At 37.3% G+C, this 24,774-nt stretch overlaps 1 protein-coding gene across 2 annotated transcripts; it reads left to right on the forward strand.

The window, feature by feature from the left end:
- The first annotated feature begins 4,847 nt into the window (after positions 1 to 4,847).
- Positions 4,848 to 24,097, forward strand: il13ra1 (interleukin 13 receptor, alpha 1). 2 transcript variants are annotated; one of them, XM_015351482.2, is made up of 11 exons: positions 4,848 to 4,977; positions 5,300 to 5,402; positions 12,739 to 12,872; positions 14,102 to 14,255; positions 15,730 to 15,844; positions 16,203 to 16,399; positions 17,110 to 17,249; positions 18,446 to 18,581; positions 20,367 to 20,463; positions 21,328 to 21,409; positions 21,780 to 24,097. In XM_015351482.2, exons 2-11 carry the CDS (start codon positions 5,327 to 5,329, stop codon positions 21,867 to 21,869), a joined length of 1,221 nt encoding a protein of 406 aa, XP_015206968.1. In that variant the 5' UTR covers positions 4,848 to 4,977; positions 5,300 to 5,326; the 3' UTR covers positions 21,870 to 24,097. The 2 variants fall into 2 exon arrangements, with proteins under 2 accessions (XP_015206968.1, XP_015206967.1); XM_015351481.2 differs by having other exon boundaries at positions 4,849 to 5,402.
- Positions 24,098 to 24,774: the final 677 nt, after the last annotated feature.

The raw sequence follows: 24,774 nt of genomic DNA on the forward strand, positions 1-24,774 counted from the left end.
AGCCAAAACGTGCTTATTTTCTTCTCTTTTCAGCATGCAATGAATTAGTATAAGGGAGTTACAATATAGTTCTCCACCTGTTGGCTCAGCTCCTTGCCTCCACTAAATGCAGTGGAGTGGAGTCTTCTTTGCCTTTTTCTCCTCTGAGCACTCCCCACTACTTCTTTTCCCCCAAACAACTAACGCAGGACACGGACACAGATTCCATCACAGCTCTGATTCGCTGGTTGCTATTTAAACCTGAAGCAAGTGGAGCTCTGAAATGCGGACAAAAGGAAAGGCACACACTCCTGGTCAGCATATCGCAGGTCAGACAAACAGGACAAAGACTATGTTTGTGTGTGTCAGCTGGTCTTACAGTATGTCTGTTGCTTAGTTTGCCTTCTCCTTCTCCATCTCCACAAGCCCTTTGTCTGCTGGCAATGAACAGCATGCCGATAACATGGGATTCAATATTTAGGTACTGTATGGTTTTTGAGCTCTTCTGTCATGCTTGAACAGGTTTGCGTGACATCACACTGTGCCTGTTTGCCTGAGTCTCCCATTACGGGTGTAGTCCTGTCTTGCACTCTGTGCTTTGACACACTCCCATGTGTCAAACACGGAAACACACTTCCATGGTGTTTCTGTGACCCTCACCAGCAATAAGCAGTTTATGGATGGATGGTCACATACTGAAATCTTTCTGTATGTGCTTCAAAGAATTGAAACTGTTCTTGGTGTACTTAGAACATAAAAATGTTACAAACTCAGCCCATTTGGGCTGTAATGTGGTAGATAATGGATCCAAGGATCTCATTCAGCCATTTGTTTGACAGAAGCCAAAAGCTTGGCTCCAACCACATATGACATATTGATGTTGATTTTATAATCCATTTTGAAATCAAGTCATAAAAGCTTTCTTCCTTTATTATTTGAGCAGTGTGTAAACAGTGCAAAATAGAGATTATCCATTGCATATAGGTAGTTGAAATACAAAACCCAACTTTTCCTTATAACATTCTACATAGATATGACACTTAGAAGCTCTTCAATAAATGGTCACACATCTGTGGTTTTACATTATTAATAGCAAATGTGACATCCCACTTATGTACTGTACGAATGTTGTACAAATGTACTTAGCATATTTCTCCAAAGTTGTTACCATGCAACCCCAGTTGTAAACCACACAAATAATACTACATGATTTCTTTAATGCTGTTTAATTTTGCTGTGGTCAGCACAGGGGCGAGATGAATCCAGCACCAGCCTGGATTCTGAAATATAGTTATTAAAAAAAAACATAAAATAACAGGAAACCTTTTATTGAGTTTATTGAATACTTATTTTATTTTCATGTTTATTAAATGAAACAACTATGAAAACAGTGATCATTATCATTTTTGCCAGGCAATAGCCTGTTGACTGCACACTGAATGTTGGTGTGCAAGCTCTAACCACTACTGTGTATTGCCCTGTGTATGGCCAGTGATTGCTTAAGATGACCAGGCTCTTGACTAAAAGAAGTCAATAGACTTCTTTAATTTTGGATGATTTAAAATGTAGCTCCCACAGTTTGCTTACTGTTTTGTTATTATGGTTTGTTTCGCATTAACTTAGCCAATCTCCTTTGTGTTGCCAATCCGTCCTCTTTATCTGAAGAAAGTCTGTTCTTTTAGTAACAGAAGTGAGGACTCACATCTTAAAACCGTCTAGTTTATTTTTTTGTAGTTTAGACTGATACTATTAACTTCTACTCAAACACCTTAAACAAAATGTAAATGCATGTATTTAAGGAGCCCCCAAAATGATTTTGATGTTGTAGAATTCCAAGAGTCGAGGTGGTTAATAAGACAATCAGATGCTGTAGGACAATCTCTTCTGGTTTTTACTCCAGCCAAGAGTCAAATCACAGGCTTGTTTGGACAAGGTCCAAATGGGATTTGTGACTGGTATCAACCCTGGACCAATGTCAACACACTTAGGACACTAGGTGTCCTAGAGCAGTGATCTCCAGGCCAAGGAAGCACAAGTCCCATATCTCTGTCAAACAGAACTTCTTGATGTTATAACCCCCCGACCTAAACCTCCACCAGCCCCCTCCCCAGCAGGAGCTGTAGCTGACCAACCACAGCAACGTTACACTCCAGTTGCTGTCCAGTGTCTTTGCTCATTCCATAGGGCTACAGGCAGACAGCCCTGTTGGATTAGGGAGTTGGAGGTCAATGACAGCTCAGAATCACATCTCCCAGTGGCTGTTGGGATACTCAGTGTATCGCCCACTAATGCTACATCTACTGTTTGCAAGCTCAGAAGAAGTTAGGAAAGCGCTGCATTTGCTCTTGCTCTTTTATAGCAAGGTTGGGAAGGTTCAGTGTGAGCTTTGTATCTTAGCCAGTAGCAGTTCACACAGACCAAAGCAAACAACCACCCCCAGAGCTAACAGTGGTTTCTGCACTAGAATTGAGGTTCCCAGCAAGGAGACCTACTGTGGAGTCTGTTCTAACAACTACCACAACACTAAACACACTAGGAGTGTCAAAACTGGACATTATTTTCTTATAAACAGAGTTCTCACAATGCTCTTATGTTCTCCAGTGTAGTGATTGAATGCCATAATATAAATTATTAATTAGAATATTATATTATCAAGAATATTCTATCAGTTTTTTCATTTTTTAAAAGTACACAATTACTGCATATTCAAAGCATTGTAAACGTTAAAAAAGATAAAGCATGGAAACATACCAGGCATTAAAAGCGGAGATAAATGAGAAACAGTTTTAAGTTAATTTGGTTCTTCAGCGGCACTTAACATCTGGTGGTTTCACAAAGACCATTTCTCGTGTCTACAAAGAGACAAATATAAGTAGTCTGACATGTCTTGCACACCTGCATTTCTGAACTCAAGGAAATCTCGACCACAGTTCAAATACTTGTCAGAAACCGAAAGATAAATTAGACTAATTAAACCTGTATATAGTTTGTCATTTTTTCTATTTAAATACTGTATGCTTTACTGTAGAGATAAAGGTTTATTACACTAAAGCTAAAGCAATGTATGATATTAAAACATACACAGTAGGAATATTGTATGTTTGAAGAATTTACCAACTTGAACATTTCAAGCTGTGAATTCCGCAGGCAGAGATGTTTAGAATATTAGGTTTTGGTCGAGTCTTATAGTCCTTGCTAAGGAAACTTAAGAGTCTGGTTTCGGTGTTTTTTTAATATATAAATTATATTCATAAATAAAATGAGAGGTACTGTAACGTTTTGTGAAAAACGACACCCATGCCCTTCTCTCAATCGAGTCTGAGTTTAATGTTAGAATGTAAAATAACTTCAAAAGATGAAAATCCCAACATGGCGTTTTATTTAATTTTTGCTAGCAGTTATTGTAAGCACTAGGTAAAAATATCCTTCACCGACATTCTGTTTATATTTGCTTCTTTTTAGCTTAGATTTATATTTAATTAATTTATATTAAAGAGGAAATAAAAGGAAACCAATGTTCCAAAGGCTTTTAATTGCCGCTTCAAATATAGGTGCACCATGTTGCACTATTCATGAGTCCCTTTTAAGAATATAATGAAGAAAAACAATCAAGATTGTTTACTATTCAGGGTAACATCAAATTTCTTATACTGGATGTGCATTACATTTCTTAAGAGTGGAACTTGCAGGTCAAATACAGTGTATCCCTCCATCAAGCTTCATGGGTTTTAAAAGATGAGAAGAGTAGAATCCTGTACGGGACTCATTTCTCCTAGTTTTAATAACTAGAAAACAGTACTAAGTAATCTTTCTTTTAAATACAGTGAGGTACAGTACAGTGGAAAATTGTACACACAAACGTGGGTATTTCTTAATGCACATTTAACAAGTGTTGTGATGAGATCAATAACCATTGTTATTGCTGATGAATCTCCATTTATTGCAAATTATTGTTGTAAATTAGAATGTAAGTCATATTTAGACCACTCAGCGCTGATTGCCTACAGTATGTGGTTTGGCGGTTAGTAGCGCTGTTTCGTCGAGTTGGCATGTTCTTCTCGCGTTCGAGTGATAATTTCTGTTTTACCCGTATTTTCCGTGGGTGCTTCCCTTTTGTCTCAACTTCCAAAGCCTTGTCGATTAGATTACTTGCGTGCATGCCCGGCGATGGACTGTCAAACTATGCAAAGCGTGTTCTTGCCTTAAGACTTAGGTTCGGTATTTGCCGGGTTGCCATCGGACTTTCTGATAGTAATGGATGGGCGGATTATCAGAGTGTACTGAATGATAAAACAGACAGAATCATATGCTTTTAGATGTGAGAGTGATGAAGGCGCACGCAGAGTTTTTTTTTCTCCAGAAACATTCAGTCAAAAAGGGCTGAAAGTACAGACATATTAGCAGAATCCACCAGCATTTTCTACAACTTTTCAGAGCCTCGGCGCATGTCTTCCCTTCAGTAAACTAACTTTTACATAGGAGCCCCAAGCAATAATCCAATCCATTGTCTACGACCACACGTTATTTAAATTACGGAGTGGTTTTAGACAGTTGTGAAAGTGACTTCCAAACCATCTGAACGAACAAAATAAATAATGCAAACAAAAGACGCGTTTTCACTCTAATACAGAGGTGTTCGTCTCGGCAAGCAATATTTATTTTTTTTAACAGTAGAAATGTTAAGTTTCTAGTTAACTATATTTTGTTTTTGATTAAGAATTTTAATTTATTCGTTCTATTTCAAGAAACTCGTCAAAACGAAATTGTACCTCATTTACGGTCTCCCAACTTGCTTTACAGGAACGGCGGGGAGGGAGAGAAGGGGCGTGGGAGACGGAGGGAGGGACTGGGAGTAGCACCCTCGTTATTTTAAATTTTGCATTCATGTCTCACGACAGTTTCCACTATGTGCTGTTTGAATTGGAGATTACTTGTATTGGCATAGTTACTCGTGGATATGTGGAGAAAGACTACATAGAACTGCTGAGGCATTTTGAGGTTGGTAAAATGATAAAATGAGACATTAAGTTTCAGCTGCAAAGAGAAAGTATGATCCATCGTTGCTTTCGGCTGAAAAACAGAGCCGATTATAGTCATACTTCGGATTTGAACACGCCCTGCGGATTCTGTTTCTATACCTCCACCTGGCTGACTCATTATCACAACGAGTTGTTGCGACAATGCGGAAACTTGTCAAAAGCGGTATCTGACAGTATGCTGTCTATACGGAGCCCATACGCAGCCTTTTTCTTACACTTCAAGTACTTTAATCGCTCGTAACTGCAGTATTATGCGCTAATTGTGCTTAAAACTTTATCAGGTAACTTGAAAAAAGCGTATTGTCAACATGTCGTGTACTTTTGGGAGACTGTTTCTGTTGGTTTCCTTCTGGACAAATGTTGCCTGGACCGAAGACCGCACAGGTAAGTGATCTGATTTTGGTTTGTTTCGCTTTAGTTTGTCTCTGTTGGAGTAAAATAATAACTTGTTCCGTTTCATTAACCTAGAGAAAATATGCATGATTGGAAATGCCCACCATTGACACACACAGTGATTCCTGAAACTAACGTCAGCGCCTGAGTCATTTATTAGAATTACGTGCGCGGCTCTTTAGGCGTAGAGTTCTGTATTTCTGTAAATAAGAGACCGCTTGCGTTTGTGAATGTTTAGACAACTCTTTCTAGTTATGTTTGATAGTTACCTAGTGAAACTATCATATATTTAATTTGTAAACATTGCTTTCGAGGGATATGAGTAATCTTAAGGGGATACGTGGAGTGTATTTTAAAATGATTATATTTAGAAATGCTACTTTAAATGACTGCCCCAATATCCTTCAGGTTATAGACGACTATAAAGCACAAGCAACTACTGTTTTTCCTCACTTTTATTTACTCAAGTTTAGGAAAGTTATAATTTTATTTCTATCTGGTGGACGCTTCTTCAGAAAATAAATCTAAAAATCAATCCCGTCGACAGAGAAAGTTGTTGTAGATAAAGCCGCTGTTAAATTAGAGCAGATCGACAGGTTTCCAAGTCCTTCCTTGGTTGTGCCAGAGCCATTCCACTGTTGTGACAGTGTTTATTTTAAACGCCTCCAGATTTGTCCAACAATCAATGTTTAACAGGCATAAGAGGGTCTTTGAATAGAATGAAGCAAGGTACTGTATTAGGAAAATCTAGATATCTGATTTTTCTCTACGATCCCTACCTTAATTACAGCTGAAGAATCCACCGTTTCCCTTTCAAGATTTCTGTGGCTTTGGGAAGTGACTGTGTGGTGCAGTGTAGCCAATTGGCCTATAATCCCCCCAACTCTCCGGAACGTTTATCTAAATGGGATTGGATGTTAGCCTCATGTCTATAATGTAGTAAACATGACTTATATCCTCATAATTTCCCTTTACCATAAAAATGGGGTTGGGTGTTAGCCTCCAATTTGCACAAAAGACTAACATCGTCAAAATGGACTTTTACTATAAAAATCTTTCAATACATTGTGATGTTTTGGTTCAGCAGACAGCTGGACTGATGTGCTTTTAGATTACTCTTGTGATGAATTGACAAGGTGCTGTGTGAGATAGTGGTATTAGTATAAACTACAGAATTCCTATCGTTTACATTAAAGTGATTAAGCGTGGTTGAGGTCTGTCAGAAGTTTCCCACACTGGTCTTTGATAATTTCACATGAATCCTTCAATTCCATAAATCACAAATGATTTAGATTAAAAATCAGGACATTCCTCAGCCCTGAAGGATCACAGTATTTTTAACCAAATGATTGTGTTTATTTTAGCAACAATTTCTAGTCTTTAAAACCAGGAGTTTTAAGGTGACCTATAAAACTACCTTTACTCATGCTCTCCCAGTACCCCTGCACTCTTTATTTCAATATTTTATACAAAACAAAGGAATTCAACCCCTCCCCCCCCCCCCAGAAAGTTTTAAAAAGCTCTCAGCCTGCCTGTTTTGTGATTCACTTTTTTCCATTAAAAAAGATTGGTTTATAAAGGTGGACAATAACATTTCTGTAGTTTACCATTTAGCTAGTAATGTTTTGCATCATAGTGGACTCTGTATGCTTAAAATCTAACAAAACATAGCTTTAAATAGCTCATGAGACAGTATTGTTTGTATAATCAAATCATTGTGGGAAAAGTTGTCTTGGTGATGGGATAGGTTTAGCACCACAATCCAGTATGTGCTTTGATTTTAATAAGTATTTTTGCACATGGTGCTGAGGATTTGTGGCAGTGGTCAGCGTTGTCTTGAATATTGCTCACTGTACTGAAAATCCATGGAAAGTGTCACCTTACGTTAACCAGGAAAGTGGGTGGAAACAGCAGTAAAGAACTCCAATCAGAAATGTGGCCTTCTGCTTCACCTGAAACAATTGGGCCAGACTCTCTTTTCTCTTTTTCTGTACAGTGCAATGGATCTCGGCTTTGACTCCAGGATAGGTAGATTGTTCATAGATACCAGTGCATCAACAGTGAATCCTAAGCTTTTCTATTCTATTACATCTGACAACTTCCATATAATAATAATAATAATAATAATAATAATAATAATAATAATAATAATAACAATAATAATTGCTTACACTTATAGCGCTTTTCTGGACACCCCACTCAAAGTGCTTTACAGGTAATGGGGACTCCACTCCACCACCACCAATGTGCAGTATCCACCTGGATGATGCGACGGCAGCCAAAGTGCGCCAGAACACTCACCACACATCAGCTCTCAGTGGGGAGGAGAGCAGAGTTATGAAGCCAATTCATACTGTAGATGGGGATTATTAGGAGGCCATGATTGGTAAGGAACAATGGGAAATTTGGCCAGGACGCCGGGGTTACACCCCTACTCTTTTCAAGAAACACCCTGGGATTTTTAATGACCACAGAGAGTCAGGACCTCAGTTTTGTGTCTCATCCGAAGAACAAGGAGAGAACCATATATCTTGGTTCTCTCAGAAACTATTATTCTGGCCTCGCACCAGACATCCATGAAATAAGCCAGGGAAAGCTGGGAAAACGCTTTTATTTTTATTATTTCTTTATAGAGCAGTGCATCCAAGGTCATAACTAGGGTGGTTGAGCAAGGCAACTGTCCAGGTTACAAAACCATGGAGGTTTTATTTATTGGAATAAAATTAAGAGCAAATGATCCCTGCATTATAAAAACGATTAATTAGAAATCCCATTGCTGTTGTAGTGTTGAAATATGCATATTCTAGGTTTTGTGTGTTTAATTTGTTATTACTTTTCTTTTTAGTTTCAAAATAACTCACAATCCTGTGTGGTCAAATAAACATATTTGGAATATTTAGTGTTGCTTATCCCAATAGCTCTGTGTGTTTATGTTTACTTTCCCTGTAGAGTCTTGACAACAAAGGTTTGGTAAATTAAAACTGGTTATCTAATAGCTGGGGTCACCTCTCTAGTAAGTATCTCCACCTATCGCACTTTGACCAGCTCAATAAATGTGAATGCTGTAATAGAGTAGTTTGCAAGTGTAAAGGAGAGTAAATAGGCCACCCTAGCTATAGAAGTATTTTACTACTCTTTTTCATCCAGTATTTCTTTATCTATATTTTGAACACTAACATTTTTAACATTTAATTGCACAGAAACATGATTGTGTCTTGTTGACAAAACTTCCTAGCTTTAAGACAGTGCAGTATCTTTGCTTGGGTTACAGTTATGTTAAATAGATCTCTCTGACCATCTGTTATCTATGGCTGCTTCATCTTATGAAGGGTTGCAGCAGGCAAACCAGTCAATTAACATAAAGAGTGTACAGTATAGGAGCTACTGCACACATTTTACGAATTTTATAAAAGTTAACCTGGTGGCTAAAATATTCCTAATAGTAGGATTGCTAGAATGCCACAAAAATATGTAATTGCTACTTTAAATTTTAATTTAAGAAAATATGTGAGAAATGAAAAATATACTGTCTACATCCTTCAAAGAACCATCAATATTTCCTTCTTCCTGATATCACTTAAAAACTGGAACCACAACTATACTTGCCTGCTCTGAAATGTCTTTGAAATGCTTTGCTAAAGCTTCTACATGAATCCCTATGTGTTTGTGCTTAAAAACAGAACTGTCCACTGGATTATTAATTATTATAAGCTCCACCCAATTTCTTTTTCCATGCTGGAAAGGAAAGATGTACTGAAAAGCATTGACGTTTCCTTCAGGTGTTTTAGAGTTTTGGTCTTGTTTTCTCACACTAATCCCTAATGCCCAAACTGTTAAGATTACATCACTGGTTTATTAAGAGACTTGTAAATATTTACAACTTAAGGCATTAACTACTGGCTAATATACAACAAAATCATTCTGTATCTAGAGTGGCTAAAAAGCTAAATGCATCTAAGTAAAACATGTCCTCCATCTCGTAGGGAAAACAAGCACATGATGTGTGATGTATTCACTGATTTAATCACTTAGAAACCTTTGATACTGAGCTACAAGAATGGGCTCTTCTAAACCTCCTAGCTGCAGAACATAAATTATTTAGTCAAGCAGATATTGTACAATTGCATTAATTGGTGTTTTATTTTGCTGATGTTTGACACATGTATAGGGTTTAGTATTTACTTTTTTGTCCCTTTAACCTTGCCTTTTGCTGATTCTGCTTCCCGATTAAAAACACTAAAACTGTACTTATTATGGAAGGTAGCTGCTTTTCAAATCGCATTACAGCTGCTGTGTTAGTCTTACCATGCAGAGTTGACAGGTGATGCTGATTACCAATGCCTCCAAATTCAGTCCCCCCAGTGGGTTGGGTGTTTAGAGTTGCACATTGATTTTTTTGCCAGTTGTTTAAGAAAATGTCTCATCCATATTCTTTGTGCCATTGTGCTGTGTGCAATGATCGCAACTATGATATTTTAAATAATTACAGTTAGTAATGGTAAAGCAACGTTCCGTACTTAGAGGGTAATGAGCAAGATAAGTTAAACTGGCATCTATTAGAGACACAATGGCTGCTAATTGTATTTTAAAAGGAGGTATGTCATTGTAACATACAGTAAACACTACAAATAATGTATTATAGAATAATGTATTTTTATATTACCCATTCTATGTATTGGTGGTGCCTAGTATTTCAATTGATTTGTACGGCTCACTTGAAGTACATTCACATCATTTCTGGCTACCACAGCAAATGAGCTTGACTCCACTGAATTAGTCCTTCCGGAGTCGATGATGGCTCGTTAGGTTATCGGGATTGCAAAACCCGTCTCTACACATGTCTGTTGAAATGGATGTTTCTAGGCCACATTTATGGCAATTGTAAAGGGTGCATTTACATTCTGTCTTGAAATTAATTCTTAGATCTTTTTAAATCCGCCAGTGGAGTGCTCAGATTGAACAAAAGCCACTGTCAAATGCGCAGTTAGGGTACTTGGCAACCTTTTCATTTCTGGAAGTGAAATGGGGGCACTAGCAGACCCCTGAAGGCCAGCATCCTTCAGGATGTTTTTCGATTAGCCACTAGTTGAGACTTAACACCTTTTACAAGTGCCAGTTGAAACATTGGTGTATTGCAAAACCTCATATAGCACCTAAAGTGTTCTTACATGTCTGTAATTGGAGCCATAACTATTATGGAATAACTCTAAAGACAAAAACACTTTTGTCCCTGAAGTGCGAAAATCCCAAAGAACCAACAATATTCATAATGAATTGCATTTATAGAGCATTTTTCATCCCCCAGCACTTTACGCACTGGGGGGAGCCAAACCATTGTCTGATCACTGAATTGTAGTGCCTCATAAGGGAAATGCATGGCAGCCTTTCTGCACCAGAATCCCCTGCATAGCTCCACAGAGCTGCACTGCACATCAGGTGGAGAAGTTGAGTTTACCGATTGAGTTCAAGGTGTTAATGTGGTCTGAGGTTGGATCCAGGTAAAGGTTCAATAAGGAAGCAGGCAGGCAAAAACATTATCTAGAAATCGAAGCAAGGAATAGGTGGAGATCAAAATGAGTACCACAGGTACCAGTCGAAACCAGTTCAGGAGCAATCCAGGAAAACAAACACGATCAAGACACGGAAGGTGGGAGACTTGATACGTCTAAGACCAGTAGCTAGATTGAATTATTGTGATAATTCTAGTTGTCTTTATTCGTTAGTTTAGTTCTCTTCACACCAAACAGGTTTGATAGCTTAAGACAGTGCTTAAAACATTGCAAAATTTGTCTGCCAATAAAATGACAGCATTGCTTTCTTCTAGGAAATGGAGAGAATATTATGACAAAATATGTTCGGAAAGAAAAAAACAGTGGATCTATGCCTACCTTTTTTTAGTTACCCATTTTTAACTACAGTATTTTTAAGTGCACCTTTTCTTCTGTGGTCTTAGTCACTTTTGTTCTCCAATTCACAATTATGATGTTGGCCCTCAGTGAAATCATAATCTTTACAATGCATTTTAAAGCTCTTGTGGTTTCAAAGTATGTTCAATGATCAGATCTGTACCAAATTGTGAAAATCCAAAAGCTTGTTTTTGGCTTTGCGTTGTTTACAGTATTTACAGTGTACCAGTTTTTTCTAATACACTCAAAAAATGCAAAATTTTACTTTAAGACATTTGACCACCTTATGGTCGGGTAATTTTGATTAATCGGTTCTTGGATGCAATTCTGGACTGTTTATTTGTCAAACACCTTAGCCATTCTTAGATGGATTGGCCAGTCTTTAGTAAGAAGAAACAGACCTGATTGAAAAATAATTTATACTTGATAGTAAACTCTTGTACAGTTATGTAGGATCGAAACTACCTTACCCACTACTGAAGTGCATCACCTACAGTATGTGGGTGATGTACTGTGGTCATTCTGCAATACCATCTCCACTACACAGCTAATTAGGGACAGAAGAGAAGTGAGAAACGGCTTCAGTTGCATTGAGGGGGATTTTAGAGTGGAATTTATTCAGGACACAGAATGGTGAAGAACTTCTAACCCAGTGCTATTTTTTGAGAGACACTGTAATATGTATATATTCTGTGAAGTAGTGGACTAACCAAACCTATGAAACACGTGGCTCTCTGGTAAACCAGAAGAGTTTTAATTAGAGAGGAGTTGTACATTCAGCCCCAGCATGTGGAGAAGCAATGAAACACGCCAAGATGTCTCTGAATGTGATGTGGAGAATACAGTATATATTGAGTGGCATATTAGCCATCACAGTGGTCAGAACAGAGTCAAGCATGTACTGGGTCAACAACATGTACAGTACAGTATGTTGTCATCACATTATTTGAATGTAAATAATGATCAAGTAGTACACTTTTTGTATCAAACTTGCTGATACATTTGAAAAAAACAAACAAAAAGAGGACCCTCCCTCTCGCACAACAAAACAAATATGCACGTACTTCTGTTAAAATGAGGAACTTGGGGATCTTGGGACAAGTTTAACCTGATTATTTCCTTCCACCTTGTCTTGTTGCCTGATCTCTTCAAGGCTGATTTGCTTTTCCCTGTTCACAACCCAAGTCCTGGACTTTTAGTCGCGTTCCTCCCTCTTGAGTTCCCTACCTGATGAAAGGGTCATTTTTGCCTAAAATCCAAAACTAAGTATGCAAAATAGATGAAGATCTTTTTTTATAATCAATACCACCTACCACTTGCATGTATCATGTTTGTTTTTGGAAGTTCAGAAAGAAAACTGCTGGGATAAACCTTTTAAAAAGACTGGTATCATCCTTATTTCATATTTTTTTTGTTTTCAGAAAAATTCTTTCCCCCGAGCAAAGTGGAACTTTCAAGGAAGAGTGAGTTCTGCGTTGAGTTACGATGGAACCCACCTGTGAGCTTAGTTAACAACACCTGTAAAGTTTCTTATCAAGTGTATCAGAAAAAAAACGTAAGTTCTTGTTTCCATTTTTTAATTGGCATTTTAATTGTCCTCTTTATAAGTTCCTTTTCAGCGTGTCTGTTTTTTAAGGATGATAAAGACTGACACTAAGAGGATGCCTTTTTTAAACTAAGGGCAAGCCTCTGTCAGTTTCTTTAAAATACGTTTTAGTATTCAAAGTCAGAGTTTACAAGCCTCACAATAAACTTCACACAGAGATTTAAGACAAATCTCTGATGCACTGAAGACCACAAGAAATGCAACACACTTAGGTCGAATCAATTTTCATAAAATATTCTAGATATCGGGCAGTTACTGAAAATGTGAACCAATCCCACAATTCAAAGGTTTCATTCATTTTATCGTTATGTTGGTATGTGGAGTATTTCTTCCTGGAATGACATATACTGTAGCCAATGCAGTCTGACCATAATTCCCCAGACTGCTCATACAGATGTGACAGCCCTGGCCCATGACAGGTTACACCTAGAGCTAGTGTCACTGAAACATTTGCCGATTGTTGAAGAAAGAAATATCAATCTCCTGGCATCCTATTTCACAAATAGATGGCTTTCATGCCGTTAGTAATCAGGCAAACTTATTTACTGGAGCAGTGAGTGATCATACTTTTCATTGTTCTTAAAATGTCCTTTTAAATGTCTATATACTGTACAAGCACTGGTATGTTGTTTTTCTTAGAAAATCACATCTTGAGCTCAGGATTTTAGGTCAAGGGACAATACTACTCAAAAATAAAAAATCCTGTCCTGTTTACTATTTAATATATAAATAACATTATGTTTGTGCCCAGTAAGATAGTTATGTAAAACGTGGACTGGTAGTGTTTTTCATTGTGCTTCAGTATATATCTTAATCTGAGTGTGGTCTACTGAAGCTACTATCTGCAACTGAGTTAGCAGCTATTTAGTACAGGAATTTTCAATATTTTTTTATCTGCAAAACCTCTTTTCAAAAACACTTTATCCCCATTGTAACAATTATGATGAATTGGTCATGATAAAACACTGAAGATCTGCAGGTTAGCAAATGAACTGAAAGTATATCTCGGGTAAAATACTCCCCCTACCCATGACACCCCTCTCCACAGACAGTGCTGAGGACTGTCAGAAGATGTAGAGCTCATATTGCCAGTTACTTAATGGCAAAATCAGCTGTGTGAATGAATGTAATCATATGAATTTCCCAACAATACTGATTTCAGTCCACTTTCTTTGTAGGGGGAAAAATTGAATTATATTCGTTCAAAACTGAGCTTTGAAGAATGCCTGGATTTGAGCGATGGTGTTGAATATGGAATTCGAACTAAGTCAGAAGAATGTCCTTCTTGGAAGGAGAGTGACTGGGTTAAAGCCACAATTCCAACACCAGCAGGTAACAATGAACACAGCTCTGGAGAAAGCAGCACAAGTTCTACACAAGCTAACATTACACACTAGATCAGAACATAGAACAGTTTACAAACAAGAGGAGGCTGCTGGGCCCATCTGGCCTGTTTGGTAGTGGTTAATTGATCCAAGGGTTTCATCATGCCATTTCTTGAAAGAAACCAGGGTATTGACTTCAACAACATATCTGGGTAGCTTGTTCTAGTCTCCCACAGTCTTTTTGGTAACAAAGTGCTTCCTGTTGCACTCGCACACAGTCTCCTCTTCTGCTCACTGGTTTGTGTTCCACTGTTCATTTTGAAATTCATCAGACTTTTAAATAACAAGAGGGCCTGCAATACACTGGTCATGTAAGTGCATTCTGGTGTGCGCTGTCTTTTATCATGTCTGTTGTGTACCAGTCTTCATCGCTTCGTATTGCAGTGTTTGGATAGGAAGGCTACTGTAACTGTGTAAGCAGACTGTGCTGTCAGTGTTTACCTGGAGTATAGGGTCTCTTACAACCTTTTAAAAGATCAGCAATTCCGGATCATCATTTCTCCAGTTTTAGAATTTCTGCACTTACATCATAATTAAGGTGCTGAACTGTACAACTTGCTTGACTGTGGCCCAACAAAACTAGATTTGGAATCTCCTGGTCTATAGTCTTACTTTTCTACATACTGTACAGCAGTCAGCCCTGGTTGTTCTTGTTTTTTCTTTTCCTGAAGTGTTTACTCCATGGAATTCAGATTTTTTTTTTAAATATACCAGTTCAGATGTTTCAGGATTTGGAAAATGAGAAAGGTACTTTGGCAGTATCAGATGTACTGAACATTAGAATTGCTAATGTAAAATCGTGTTTGAAATGTTTATCTAAAATACTGTAAACTTTGTGTGCGTCCAAACTGTTCCAGCAGAAGTACCAGTTCCTTGGGCTGTCTGATTTTACAGTTTAAATTTAGCACCTTTGTGGGATCTAGTCCTCGTGTTCAAGATCATGAAGCACCTTTGAAAACACTATTGAACACAATCAGGTCTATTGTGATTTGTGGTGTGACTGGTGCAGTGGAGCTCCCATCTTTTTAAGCTTGCCTAGAAGAATTGCTCCTGGCTGTGTTTGTTAGATGGAAACAAACAACCAAACAAACAAAAATCTCCCATTTCCTGTGGCTGTGATAAAGCTGCTGCATCAGGACTGGACTGCAGTCCAACTGTCAAAGGTGGAGAGAGCAAAACCGTAAAAGACGATTCCCAAAATACTGAGCCCTGTAACACTGCTTGACTGTGTCTATGTCATAATTTCAGTTCCTTATAAATGGGTTTGCCATTTCATAGACTTTGTTTACATAGGGTAGAGATAAATTAAGATATACACACAAAACAGTTTCAGATTACAGTCAGTTCTTGTGTGAAAACAACTTTTCTTTTTGCAAGGCATCCTGCTAAACTCTTGTCTTTACTGTATGTGTCAACAACAGGTGACCCACAGACTGCAGTGAAAGGATTCCAGTGCTCCTTTTACATGCCTCAATTCCTGAACTGTACTTGGCACATAGACTCCGGAAAACATTCCAACTACCGCATGTATTACTGGTTTGTACTAAAGTTATTTTACTGACTTATGTCGAGTATGGGGAATTGAAAAGTATTACCTGTGAGGGCATGTTAAACCTGTTCCCTAACAACAAACGTTTCTTGCTTGAAACATTTATCATAGTGTACCAACAAACATAACAACACAGTAAAAACAGATTTGATTGCTTGAATACAGTATATTTAACCTGGAATTGCAATAACCATGGTGATGGTGTTTCAGTCTAGACTCAAATCTTTTTAAAACACTTGGATTGGGGAACAATATAGGACAAAGCTTATGTGTTTTTGTACTTTGTCAGAACTTTGTGAAGCCTCTGGTTTAATTTGTGGTTCAGTAATGTTTCCTTTATTGCAGGCTAAAAAATACATCACACACTCAGGAATGTAGTACTTACATTTATGATGGCAGTCTCCCGAAAGGATGCCACATACATAGTACATTTCTGGACCTGAAAGGAACCAATGATAACCAACTCTTCATTCTTGTTAATGGAACAGAGGGCTACCTTCCTGTGAAGCCCATGTACTTTGAAGTGAATCCATTACATAAAGGTATCTCTAACTGCATTTATTCTCAGATTATTCTTTTAAATTAGAGGGAATTATCTTTCAAGGGAATTCTGTGAGTTGAAGAAAAGATCTCAAACTAGTTTCATGTATAAAAATATATAAATAGAGTGTTGTCTGATATATCCTGTGTTTATACGTTGTGAGACAGACATACAAATTGTTCCGTGGGTATGAATGTACACAATTTCCCAAATCCAAAATACTTTTGTTAAATGAAGACTAAATACAGAATAGGAACAAGTAATAGGTTTATTCCATGCTGAAAAAAAGAAGAAAGAAAACACAATGTTTTGGCCATGGAGCCTTCAGACCTGAAGAAGGCTCCACGGCCGAAATGTTCTGTTTTCTTTCTTCCTTTTTTTTCAGCATGGAATAAACCTATTACTTGTTCCTTTGCAGGCTATGCATGCTGACGCAGCTACCCACCTGAACTAAATACAGGATAGACTTTGATTTTCTTTTTCATTGCTACTACAACTTTAGCAATATTTTTTGTGATGGTTTTTGTGATGATCACAAATGACAGAAAGTTCAACTTGCACTTTTTCAAAACGCCAGCAAGTGCTGAAAGCTTTTTGTCTGTGATGACGTTTCATTCACTCGCTCCCACTGCCATCAATGTTAAAGGCAGAAAAAAATATTTTTCTGAGATGGTGCCATTCTAAATAAGTTTGAACTTTTCTCTTTCACAGTTAAGCCAGAGCCTCCAAAGATGCACTTCATGCAGAAAGCGGACAAACTGAACATTCAGTGGGAGCCACCCAAAGGCTTCCAGGAACAGTGCTGGAAATACCAGCTCCAATATAAAGACAGCACAATGAAAGAATGGCAGGTAAGTTTCTGGATGACAGTAATTTCTATGTTTTCTGTATCTTTTTCCCAGGAAAACCAGCTCCCGGATTCTTCTCAAACCAGCTCCTTTTGTTTGATTGTATTGGTAAGCATTTGTAGTGTACAGTTGGGAAACCTGCTTTCCTTTCAGTGTGAGACATACACTAAGTAGTTCTCAGGATATTTTGTATGACAGAATGTTGCCTCTTTCTTATTCTAGCTGTCATTGTTGCACTGGTTTAGATGAAACAATGTGCAAATTATAAAGCTAATTAAGAATCCAAAAGCTACTACACAGAATGGGTTGGACATTGTAACATTCTGTGTATTTATAGCTGTTTGCAAAAGGCATTTCAAAAAAGCATTACAATCAACATTGTAAATGCTTGTATTAAAGACTTAGTTAATCGGATTATGCAAGTTCATTTTGGTCACTTCTCAGAAGCATAGATCAGCACGGTGATTCATTTTGGATGTTTATACATTTAAGATATAAAGGAAATGCAAAATTTGATGGCTATGGAAATTCTTGTAGACCTCAAAAGACCAATACAGAAACATTTTGAGACCAATAAGGATCCCTTCATTTGTACTGCGTGAGAAACCCATTGTAAATACAGGAGCATTGTAATTAAATTACTTATAAACTATTCTAAATGGTCAAGTATAAAAAGCATTGTGTAGTTTCTTTTAAGCAACAGGAATGAGCTCAAAATTCATGTTCAACGTTGACACATGGACATTCAGAATACTGTACATACCATGCACAGTATGAATTTTAGTCATTGTCAGGTGATGCTTCTTGTGCTAAAACCATTTTATTCAAAAGCATAAGTTATGGTGTGCAGCAAGTGTGCACAGGATGATGAGTGATATTAAAAGTTAAAGATATTGCTATCCTTGCTTTCAGACCCAATGTTTGAAATGGATCAATTGTACAGTACCTGTGTAAACGCAAAGGTCCTGTCCTCTAATCCGTTCTTTATTTTCTTGTGCTGTTTATGTTTTAACGATAGAAATGTTTTCTTTGATAAATAAGTAATGAAATCTAAAATTATATCATGATTTTTTTTACACTCCAAGTCACACAGACACAACTATAAAATAGTGCTTTTGTTATATATTATAGTGTAGGATTAGCAGTACATAATCAGTATTCCTAACATAAATTCAGTAAGAAATCTAAATGTGTTTTAGGACATGTTTTCAAATGATAAAACAGAAGAGTCTATCTCCTATGATCCACGATATAAATACACCTTGAAAATGCGAGCAGTCTACAAAACTGAATGTGGAGAGGGCTCCAGTGAGTGGACTGAAGAGGAAGAGTATGGTAAGTTTTTAAATGGGTGCAGTCCCTTTTTTTTGGACAGATATAATAATAAAAAACAACTAAGATAGCACATTAAAAAGTAACATCTTAAAGTCTTTCTTTTGTTGGAAAAAAAAAGAAAACACTTGATAAAAATAACAAATGTCAAAATAAGCGCCTATAAGAAACACCTTAGCCCTTAGAACTAAGATGGAAAATAAATTGTCATTAGAAAATGAAGCAGGCACAGACACCAATTAAATAAGAGCTTCTCTAGGAAGAAAGCTTTTGAGGCTGGATTTGAATAAACTCAGTGTACTGTAGGTGTCTCTCTGATATCCTTGGCAGCAGAGCTTTGGGGCTTTTTAAGAGAAGAGCCCAGTCACCCATAGGATGCACATGGGCTTGGGGCACAAACAGCAGACTAGAGTCTGACTGAAGAAGCTTGCAAGTTAGGGAGTTGGCAGATAATACATGCTGAGGTGCCAAGCTATGTACTGTAGAGACTTACTGGTTGAGCATGAGGATTTTAATATAAACTCAAAACTTGATAAGACACCAGTGCAATAACTCTTAAGCAGGTGTCATGTGATTATTTGCACGTGACCAGGTCAGGATTCTGGCTGCTGAATTCTGAACATATTGAAGTTTAATCAATGTGGACAGTTCAAGACAACAAATGGCATAGTCTGGCAATATTTCTGAGGTGATAGAATGATGCTTTTACAATATTTTGCACATAAGGATAAAAAGTAAAACCAGGATAAACAATCACCCCTAAATTCTTAAACCTTTATGGAAATTGAAGCACAGGATTAATGCAGGATTACTGTATTAGTTTTTTGTAGGCGATGGGAGGTGGTAAGTAGCACAAACTCAGTTTTGTGACAATTTCAATGAGGGGAAATTTTGAGTCATCCAGGTTTTTATATCTGAGATGAAACTGAGGGCAGCAACAACTACTCCAGTGGACATCAATGTGAATATATCATTGGCATAAAAAGTATCATTCAGACCATGTGATTTTTATATTTAACGTGGGAACGTTTAAATGCTGAACAGTAGGGGGGTCAATATCAACCATTGAGGAATACCAGTCTTAATAAACCCAACTTCAGAGCTGAAACCGCCAAGAGAATCAAAGTATCAGAGATCGGGAAGATAATGGTTCAATCATTTAAGAGGGATTCTTGCCAGTATCTGCTGTTTGGAATTACAGTTGTAGATAGTTCACCAGACTTGGCTTTGTTCTTTGTGCTGAATGTTTTTTTTTTTAATGAGGCTCCATAATAGGAATTCGTTGTAAATATGAATCTTGTTACATTTCTGCGGGAGCGCAAATGTGGATTGAGAAATTCTGATTTTGCAGAAGATAAAAATTGTAATAAATGCCTGTGCTGGGTTGACTTAATTCTGGCAGGTGATTTTTCAGTTAGCAGCAGTCACTTCCAAAACAGCTGGGGATGTTCTTTTTGTGCCTGGTTAGGCAGGTGCAACAGGACCATGGCCAAATCAGAGCACTTTGGGCTTTGTTTATTTTTCAGAAATTAAAAGCAGAGAGCTATACAATAAATGCTTCAAGCTGGTTTCACAGTAATTTGAATATTAGTGAGCTACCGCTCTCCCTCTCCACACCTCACACACAAGTACTACTCCTGCAGTCAGACAGTGGAAAAAAATGTTTTTTCAGACATGATTAACTATTCACTTAGGGTATTTTGTAAATAGTTTAGTAAATGAGCTTCATCTTGGGTTTCCAACCTACAGATTCACATTTGTGCATTGTTTTGTGTTTTTTCTTTACAGGAGAAGAACAACCAGTAGACTGGTCTCTAATTATTCTAATTATTATTCCAATCTTTATCGCTATAGCTGCCATAACTCTCCTTATCTACCTGAAAAGGTGAGTTTTCAGGTCATGTAATGCTTGCTCATTTAAAAGCACATTCTATATGTGTCCCCAAAATTCCATAGACGTTTCCATTTGAATGTTTTCAGGGAAAGGCAATACAACATTTTCCATTTGTACAGAACTGTCCCCTATTTTTAAATCTCTTAATGTAACCAGCAAGAACCTAAAATCTGAAACCAACAACAGTCTTAATTTTCAATAAAGAAATAACTGGGGGTTAAACAAATAGGTTTTGATTGAAATATCTGACGCATTTGTTTTTTACCTGGAAGATGACTGTGCCAGCAGTTTTAATCCAGGGTCTGACAGCAGACACTACAGACTGTTACTCGTTAGGTGCTAATGTAGGAGACGTTTCTTCCTGTGTTCAACTGGGGAGGTCCTATGAGGCTGATATGTCTGCTGGATTTCAAAGGTCTTTTTAAAGCAGCAGTACCTGAGGACTGTGGGTTAAGTCTGTAACCAGTTGATTGAGTTGAGAGCTGAGTCTCAATGAAATTCCACAGACACACTGGACCAGGATTGAATACCAATGTCCTACAGGTGTTATTAAATGAGACTGATTCCCAATATCCTTCACAAATAAGTAGGGTGAGAAGGTCAGATGAATCAATTGGCCTGCTTACAAACAATGAGCTATATTGCCTCAACTCATTTGTAACTATTTTTTTATGATTCATTACTGAGGTTTTTCTTTCTTAACTGATTTTCACATGGTTCACTCCCATCTGTTTTATGTTTTTTTATTTTCAACCTTACTCTCACATATAGTAAGTTATACTAAAATGATTAACACTCCTCATTGTCTCTTCCGAATAACCAGTTTAATTTTTCATTTTTAACATTTTTCTTAAGACTCCGGCTACTGATTCTGCCTCGGATCCCTGACCCTGGGGCCATCTTTAAACACATGTTCAACATCAATGATGATCGAATGGTAAGAGGACTGATTTGTTTACTATTCTTGAAAGATGCCACATTAAAGCCAATTTCATCTGGTCAGATTTGAAGGCTCCTTTCCTATTAGTTGTGGCCAGCACTTTCAGATATGGGCTCTCTTTGCATTATGGCACTTTTTGTTTTGGTGCTTTTGATAAATTGCAATAATTACAGTCATCAAGAGTTATGTGGATTAAGTTGACAGCATTTGTTTATGTATGGAGAGAAACAGACTGTCCTCCCTTTAAGTAATTAACATCATGATTAAAGAGGCTAGAATTAGGTTCTGTGTACAAATAGCAATACACCTGTAAGTCAGTTGAAAATATTTTCAAGACTGCACACTCCATGTCTCCTCTTTTTCACAGATGTCAGAGAAGGATGAAAAGCAATACAGGCTGTTTGAACCGTACCCTGAAGAAGTCTGTGCCGTATCAGTGGTGGAGCAATGTACTTAATGGGAGTTAGAAAACCACTACATATGGAGTATTACAACCCCTGAGAGAGGTGTGGGACTGTTTCAGGCATGGAAATAAGACCACCTCAGCTTGGCCTTTAGGGGAGAATCAGTGTAAAGACATCTGCCCCGAACTTTCCTTCAGGACTGCTGCTCAGATTTACTGGGAAAGTCTTCGCTAATTTCGCACTTTGCCTTCTGGAAACGAAACAAAATGTGGAAAATTCTCCCGAAGACGTTTTTTTGCCTTCAGCAGATACCATGGACGTAAAAGTTTTGGTTACAGGATTAGCACTTCTGTTATAGAGGAGCATTTATCGGCAGTAAAGAATCCCACACCTGATGCAAAAGAACACAAACGAAAACCTGTTCACAAAAGTGCGCTCAAAAGTGAGTTCAAATGATTTACTTGCTGTGTTGCTAGAATGTGAATCCAGAACGTGGTAGTGAAAAGGAAATAAAGTTTCCATTTCCAGACGACCTGCAACTTCAGCTGTAGAGACCTGATAGATTCTGAGCCACTATGGTGGTTGAAATCACCCTTAAAGGCAGTTTCTGTTGTATACATGAAAAGGCTCCTTGGATAAAATACATATGAACAATATTGTGCACGAATGTCCTGGCTCAATCTTGGTTCCACTTAACTTGAAGAACAGGGTTGCGTTGACACAGAAAAGTGCCATTGTTCGCAGACTCAAAAGACTGACTGGAACTTTTCCATCAGGTGTATATGTCAGCACACAAGAATGGATCCAGATTCCAAAGACTGGTAGAGAAATGGGGGCTGTGTGGTGATGTGTTCTCCATCTTGCTACACCCAAGTACTGCCTAGCCACACAGAATCATTCCTGTGAACTTAGAGAAAGTGCCATGTTTTTCAACATTTCAAAAGCTAAATAACTACAGTCCTATCATCATATACTGTATACACAGGTGTTTTATCATAGTTTCATGCAAATACATATACTACTCTGTGGCAATCATATATCCATAATCCCCAGCACATTCTGTAACAAGATGGGTAGTTTTATGTTTTCCCTTAAAAAAAAAAGAAGGAACGTTGCACATTTCCTAAAATACAGGGCCTAATTGTAGTGCAGTGAAGGGCAAATTAGATATTCCAAGTCCAATCAGAATTTCCTTTTCCTTTGTCAGACAAGAATGACTAAACATCTAGCTGATCAGTGTTCCTGATCCAAAATGAAACTGTAAAGACGTATGTTTTTCTCAACTATCAGAAGATAAATGGAGACTATATTTGTGTAATGTTCATTTACAAATGTCACTTTTGCTTTTGAGGACAAAAAATGGTTTAACATTCTCTTCTCTCTGTGCCCAAAAGAATGTACATAATAGCATAATAGTAGTGTGCTGAGAGATTTTGACTTTGAATTTAATGAAGTCTCCGGTACAGAATATTGTCTGGGTAAACCACCTTTATAATGCAAAATGTGCTGCTATTACTATCGCGACTGTGATAATGCACTCTGTGCTGTGCTGTGTATTGGCTCATTAAAATATGTTGCACTTTGTGTGCATTTATGCTACACGTTGCAGAATCCAACATGGCAATAAAAGCCACACCAAGGCATAGTTTCAAGAAACTGGGGTCACATTACCCACTTCAGTGATCATAAACTTCAGGTGGTTTAATTTGTAATGATAGTTAGATTGGAGTTTATGTTTTCTGTTTTCTTCATAAAAGTCTGTTGTGTGTCTAGCAGTAGTTATTTATTAATTACCCTGATAATACCATAAAACTATAATTTAAGATTAAGGAGCTCTAAATCCAATTCAGTTATTTTGAAAAATCTAGGGCTGACAGCTCTGACAGCTGTGTTATTCCCCACACATTAAGTACACTTGCTAAGATGCACTAGCATCATTGAAACTTAAGACATCTGCTCTTATTATGGATTTTAATGTGGTCAGTTCCTTATTTGAAAACTTCCCCTGTGAGAGATGCTTGGAGAAGCTTTACATTTGCAGAAACGTGGACACTAGTTCAAACACTGTTGGTTAGTACTTAAAAAACAAACTTTATAATGCATCATTTTGAAGGGTGTAGCTGTAAAAAATGTAAATGTTTTATTGTAAAATCCACTTTTTGTCAAAGTGTTGTATAATGTGAGTTCACAGAGTGGTTGTGTATATTTTCTTTAAATATGTGAATATTTTGTTGTTTTTAATGTTATGAAACTATCAAATAAAAATAGATTTGACCATGTACACATTGTCATCGTAAAGATGTTTAAGTATGGAAATGTGTAATAATCTGATCTTAAAATCCCCACAGCTTTCAAGGTAACAAAAAAGCTTATTATTAAAAACACCTACACATTTCTACTGTAAACTGATATTTGACCTTTCTCAGTTTATGACTAATGAAGATTTCATCAGAAATGTGGAGGTGTTTTGAATATTGAGAATGGTGGAGGTTTCTGAGGTTTTTTTCCCCATCTATTGCTTTTCTGTGGAGTCATGTCAGTTATCCTGTGACATATTTTTCACATACACTGTACACACAGCATCTATTGAACTGGTAAACAAAACCAAAGCTTCTCTTTCATAGTACAATGTAACCTTATATTGGCTTCTTTCAAAAAACATTTTCCCCATTTACTTGTATTATTCGGCTCTCATTTGCAACACTTCTTATGTTATGATTGTCTGGAGCAAACTGTGCTGCCATGTTGTTTAAGGATCCATGGTATAATGAGTGATTTAGCCTTCTCCTTTTGTAACCTTTTTTATATTTCTATAGCCACAATCAGTGCTGTGAGATCACACTTACAGTAAACTGCTGTGCTCTCAGGCTCATTGTAATAAGTAAATACTATTACTATTGCATACAAGTGCTTTCCTATGTTTTGTGTCACATTCCAATTTTATTTCGGCAATATATC

The sequence above is a fragment of the Lepisosteus oculatus genome, chromosome 8, assembly GCF_040954835.1.
Source record: "Lepisosteus oculatus isolate fLepOcu1 chromosome 8, fLepOcu1.hap2, whole genome shotgun sequence".
NCBI lineage: Eukaryota > Metazoa > Chordata > Actinopteri > Semionotiformes > Lepisosteidae > Lepisosteus > Lepisosteus oculatus.